Below are 6357 nucleotides of genomic sequence, written 5' to 3' on the forward strand. Positions count from 1 at the left end.
CAGAAAAAAAATGTCATGTAAACACCTTTCTCATCAGCCTTCTTTAGAAAATCTTTTCTATCTGATTGAGCGGGTGGTGTAAACTACAGATGACTAATCCATTCGTCCGTTGGTCCAAATGGTGCAAATGCAACTTCGACTATTTTCAACAAGTGACTGTTTTTGTTGGAGGAGAGCTGTTTCAGTACGCAGAGACATGGACAGATTACAGTGCTGTGTTTTAAGTCTGACCACCTTAATAGTGACGGCTGTCAAACTGATGGAGCAGCAAACAGAGAAACACACACACCGTTCATGAGTGTGTCTGGCATTTAGCACGTCTGAGCAGGTGACTTCACTGACATCACGACTAATCTGTTTTTATTAGCCAGGTTAAGGGATTTTTGAAGCTGACGGAAAGTTTCCGCTGAAAAGGAAAAAGATACGCACGTACACACACACTCCCTCTGATGTGTTTTTATGTGATGAGTTTCAGGAAAGACGGTGGGAACAAAATAAAGCTGCTAAAAGGCTTTTTTTTTTGGAAACTCTGAAATATTTCATACCCAGTTAAAACACAGTAAAAGTAGTAAATTAAAAGAAGCCTGATGCCATAAAACTAACCAAAACCACTGCTGGATAAATTATTCCACCAACACAGCAGAGGAACCTGGAAGACCTGATACATCGTTAGCAGTAAGTGCAATTAAACCTAAATAATGATACACAAACCATGTGGCTTATGAATGTTCACAAAGCTGGTGCCAGTTCTCTTTCAAGAGGATGATATAAATAGAAGAATAAAATCTCAACAGTCCGCTGGGCTCTGCTGTCAAACTGGACTTTACAGACTTCACATAAAGTTCTTCTCATTGAATGGACATATATTCATGTTTAGCTGATTTTCTGATCGTGTGGCTACACTTTTCCACACATTTGGATGGAAACCCAGATATTTCTTAAGTGTTGTCTCTGATTCCTCAGCTTTCTCTCAAGTGTCGGGCCCCTGAAGTGTCTCAGTACGTCTACCAGATGTACGACTCCGTGCTGAAGAACTGACCCGTCCAGCCAGACGGCGTCTCTGCTTCAACAAACATCGTTTCTTCATTTTGTGTGTCTGACTGCCAGAACAAGAGAAACCAAACCGCATATGATGAATGGTTAATAATCTGAAATATTGGGTGTTTTCCTCTGAGACATCAGCAGGTCAGTTTATAAAAAGTTAGTGTGAGAAATCGTCGTGTGGTTCAGCAGCTTGTTATGGTTCCTTTTTTATTTTATTTGCCATTTAATAGTGTTATTAAATCCTTGAATTCCACTCCATGTTTATGTTTACCTCCCAGTAAAAATCTATCTATTCCATCCATAAGTGAGTGTCTTAACGTCGTGACTGATGGTGAAACTGGCCTAAGAGAGGAGGGGAAAGATCCCCGTCTCACACAGCCGGTTTGTTTTTTTCCTTTTTTGCTTTGCAAGTTTTTTTCTGGTTCAGATTTATTTTTGATACTGGTTTTGCTTCAGTCTTACCTTTTGAAAACAATACCAATGTTAACTGTTTTCTTTTGCCTTAAATATGAAATGCGTTGCAACCAGGAGCTACTGCTGTTTTTTCCTGTTACAACATCTTTCAAATTTCATGGGTTATATTCAAAATCTGAGCAGCATTTATAAACCAACATTCCTTTTTCCTTCACTACGTGTAAAATACTGTTAGACTTGTACAACTTCAGAAAGCTGAAAAGAGAAAACCAGAGATAAACGCTGTGAGAGCCTCAGTAAAACTCTGGTATAACTTTGAAATCCTGGTGTTTCTTTTCCCGTTTAATAAAAAGTTTAATGGCTGCATTAACAGCACGATGATCAAATTAAAGCAGGCCCCACATGGATCTCTATTCACTAACATCTTTCACTCTTAATCCATCCTGTGTGAGGAGACGTTTAAGTGGAGAGATTCAAACTAAAGATGCTTTTGATTAAAGATGATGCAACACTTAAGAAGAAAATCACCATTAAACTCTGTTTTCAAACTTCTCTATCCACAAACCAAAGCAGCTGTTAAGGATGTAAATAGCATTCCCATCCTGTTAAAAAATGACATGAAAATCTTTAAGCATCCCATCTACTGCACACCTTTAGGCTTTCATTGTCATTCCTTTTTATTGTGCATCTACCTCCACATTTTTTCTTGCTTTATTGCTGCAGTAAGTCCGCTTCAACGTTTATTCTTCTTAAATGCTAAATATTTTCGAGTCTTCATACGAGTCTAAACCAGCCAGCCAAACCAAACTCACAGGACCAAGCATTCGTGCAGCTTACATGCTAAGCTCATGTTTTAATGATGTATTGTTATTCTAACCTGATGTTGGCTTTTGTGTGTGATTATATGAATATAAGCCCGTAGGCAGTTGTTGTGTGGTCCAGTGATAGTGTATTTTGTGTAGTAAATTAAACTTTTATCACACTGGAAATTAAAGCATTTCCTGTCTATTCAACAAAGAGCTTTTTCAGTGTGCTAGCTGTGTGTGTGGCACCACTTTCATTCATGCTAATGCAAAACACACACGCCTGCATGAGCTCCTTCACACTTTTCATCCTCGCTGTGGAATTTCTGTTTTAAATCTGTAGTCTTGTGTTTTCACACATACTAAGTGTAGAAGTGCATGTAAAGCTTACCAGCAATGGGAACTTCATGTACTACTTTGGAAATTGACGTTTCAAGAGTCATTGCTGCCTGTTCTTAAATGATCAGCTGTTGCTACAGCAAACCAGAATAAAACTCTACACAACCACATTGTCTTCGGTGCATCATTTTGTGTTCAAACTCAAACAGTTGACAGTAAAAATGAAACAGTTCCTCAGGTCTGAGTATGTAAAGCATACTGAAAGAAAAACAATAATAAATAAAACAGCTAAAGTTTAAATATATAAAACTCCCTGTAATAAAACGTGGTTAGAAAAACACAAGAGAAGGGTTAGTATCTCGTGGTGAAGCAGGTAGCAGTGATGAGTGATACCAAAGATTTCCTGTCTACACGATACCATCAGGTTTTCCTTGATATTGACACCAATACTGATTGGCTTCCATAACCATGTTACATGTAAGGAATATGGTGTGTTTCATACAAAATTTGGTCTAAAACTTACAGAAGTGAAAACAAATTGCATGTTTTGTATTAGCAAAGTGGAATCTAGAAACTGAAAAATGTATAGAATCCATTACTTTGACATATTTCTATGTATAGACGTCAGAGTATCGATACACCGACCCTACAGTCTGACCGCGTTTGGGTAGAAGCTGTTTCTCAGTCTTCATATTTTAGCTTGGATGCAGCGCAGCCTCCTTCTGGAGGGCAGTGGGGTGAATAGTTCATGATCAGGACGGGTGGGATCATGAAGGATGCAGGTGGCTCTTTCACTATATGTAGTGGCATAGATGTCCCCGTTGGATGGGTAAACTGCACCCAAAGGACCTCTGGCCAGACCATTAAAATATTTTCACATAACAGTTACGAGGAATAACAATTTTCAACCACACCATAACATTTTCACTTTTCTGGGTAAAATACTATTCCCTGTCTGACTGTTGTATAAGGAAGCCTTTGGAGGATGGCTATAATTTGTGTTCATTACATTGAGTCCATGTATTGCGTAAAGGTTCAAACTCTTTCATGTGCCCCTCTTTACCAGGGCCTGATCGGGGAATCATTGACATCTTGACTCTGGTTTTGAGGGTGAGGACTACCCCCAAGGTCAGGAAAGTGATGGAGAAAGACCGGGAGAAGAACCATCTCTATGGACTCAATGTAAAGCCATAAAGATTTTACAGCTGTAAAGACAAATAATACAGCTACAGGTATACATATATATATATAAATTTATTTATATCTGGAGGAAGAGTTAAATTGAAACCCATTGGGTGGTTCCCACCATCGCCATCTTGGCAGCATCACATGTGTCAGGATACACGGAAAATCCATAAATGGGCAAGGAGGTGGAGCTGAGAGGGGGACTGTGAAGGTGGGGGTGGATGATTGGCACCTATCAAACTGAGCTGCCTGTAGCTAAGAGCTAACAGAGCTAACCCGGAGCTAATGGTAGCTAACCAGCTAATGGAGGTAGATGGGCTAAAGCTAAGGCGCACTGTTAGTTGGCTAAAAGCCACAGAGAATCTTCGAGGTGGAAGACTTTTCCCTCCTGAATCTCCTCAGCTACACATGAACCACGTGGTTGTGAAGCTGTGGAAAGCTGTGGAGACTCGCAGCAGGTTGTGGCAGCTGCTGGAAGTTGCTGCTGCTACGATTTCAGCTGCTGTGTGTCACCAGAAGAGGATCAGCAATTAAAGCCCAGTGTTACTTTTACACACTTCAAAAGCACAAATCCGTCCCATTGCAGGAACATTTCATCAGAAACTGTGTGAAAGAATAGAAGTCTGAAACTAGCAGATCTACACCATATAGGTTGACATCCCTTCATATGTATAGGTGGGCGTGGTTTTCTATGCCTGCAACTCGAGGACCCGCCTACCTGCATCTGGAGGGAGGGGCTGTGGGGTTTTTAAAATTTCACGTGAGGTAGAGCAGTGATTCCCAACCCTGGTCCTCAAGGCACACTATCCTGCAGGTCACCAGGGTTGGGAATCACTGACGTGAAAAACATAACCTGGTTTTACCCTGTAGAGGGCGTTATGAGCCATTTTTTACCCACAAAATCCTGTTTTTAAAATAATTTAAAAAAAAAAAGACTAACTTTATTAATGTAGTTTTTATCACAATTAAGTAATTAAGTAATACTGTGTTGGTTTCAGATGTACTTTGATCTGTTGGTTGCAAAATAGTGGGAATTTGGGAATTTGGGAAAATCTAACCTACCGCTGCTTTTGGACTTTTGTAGAGTTTTTAAACTAATACATGGTGGTTTGTCCTTCCAGAGAAATTTAACGATGTATGAATTCAATGGCTTGAACCAAGTGGAGGAAGGTTTAATGGGAATCAGATAATCAAGTTTAGGTGGAATCATCATTTTTATGGTGGCAACTCTCCCCATGAGTGATATGGGTAAGGATTTCCACCGTATGAGATTATCCTCAACTGTTTTTAGAAGCTGGACATATTTAACTTTATTAGTTTTGTCAACCTGAAAAATGCTTATTTCTAAGTATCTAATATTTCCTGATTGTAGTGCAGTATCAGGATTATTCTGGAAAGTGCAGTTAAAACAGTGGTTTTAGAGCAATTAATGTAGTAGCCAGAGACTGATGAGAATTTATTAGTGAGTGTGATTGACGAAAAGATAATTGTGAGTTTTGGAGGAATAGTAAAGCATCATCAGTGTAAAGATTCATCTTATGCTCTATATTTCTGCCACTGATACCTTTAATGGTTTTATTTTGCCTAATACTAGCTGCTAAGAGTTAAATAGAGATTGCAAAAAGTGAGGGTGAGAGTGGACAGCCCTACCTAGTGCCCCGCTGCAGACTGAAGCTTGGAGAAGATTTAATGCTGCATCAACAGGGTGTCAAAATTACCCCCTCTAATGGTTCTAGGAGGCATTGAAGTACTGGCTGTACTAGTGTTAAAAAAATCTAATCAGCTGCTTTTATTCCTTTTCAGAGATTTCCTCAAAATTTCGCCCAAATCCATCCATTACCTTTGGAATTATGTTGCTGACACACAGACAAAGATATAACCTCTGCCCTTGGTGGAGGTAATGAGCTGTTTGACAGATTTGATACGTTTTCAATGGGTAAAACACAGAAATGCATTTTCCTAATAAATGTGGAAAAATAAAAAAAAGATTTTTCTAAATAAAAATCTCCTTACTTTCTTTTTGTTCAAACAGCTGCTGCTCATTGGATATTTTCTCTTTTTTCATTCTCTGTGAACCCTAGAGATGGCTGTGTTTGAAAATCCCAGTAGATCAGAAGTTTGAATATTATCCAGTGAGCAGCCAATCCAATGGACGAAATGGTTTGTAATAAAAGGCCAAATGAAACGGTCACTTAAAAAACCACTGTTTAAAATAAAGGTAATACCATCTCTGAACACACAACTTATAAAAAAATGGGCTACAGCAGCAGAAAGCCACACTGGAAACTGAGGCTAAAATTCACACAAGCTGCCCCAAACTGGACAATAGAAGATGGAAAAATGTTGTTGACCATGTCCATCCCTTTATGACCACAGTGGAGCATCTTCTGATGCTACTTCCAGCAGGATAATGCACCATGTTACAAAGCTCAGATCATCTCCACCTGCTTTCTAGAACATGACGATGAGTTCACTGGACTCCAACGGCCTCCACAGCCACCAGATCTCAGTCCAGTAGAGCAGCTTTGGGATGTGGTGGAACGGGAGATTCTCATCATGGATGCAGCCGACA

At 39.6% G+C, this 6357-nt stretch overlaps 1 protein-coding gene across 2 annotated transcripts in view; it reads left to right on the forward strand.

Moving 5' to 3' along the window:
* The window catches only part of ap2b1 (adaptor related protein complex 2 subunit beta 1), a 38470-nt gene extending 35702 nt beyond the window's left edge, over positions 1-2768 (forward strand). For both annotated transcript variants that reach the window (XM_042009371.1, XM_042009372.1), the window contains one exon: positions 964-2768. In XM_042009371.1, the coding sequence (XP_041865305.1) occupies positions 964-1038 (75 nt within the window). In that variant the 3' untranslated portion in view covers positions 1039-2768. The remainder of the gene's footprint in view (positions 1-963) is intronic.
* The last annotated feature ends 3589 nt before the right edge of the window (positions 2769-6357 follow it).

Source organism: Melanotaenia boesemani, chromosome 15 (genome assembly GCF_017639745.1).
Source record: "Melanotaenia boesemani isolate fMelBoe1 chromosome 15, fMelBoe1.pri, whole genome shotgun sequence".
NCBI classification, from domain to species: domain Eukaryota; kingdom Metazoa; phylum Chordata; class Actinopteri; order Atheriniformes; family Melanotaeniidae; genus Melanotaenia; species Melanotaenia boesemani.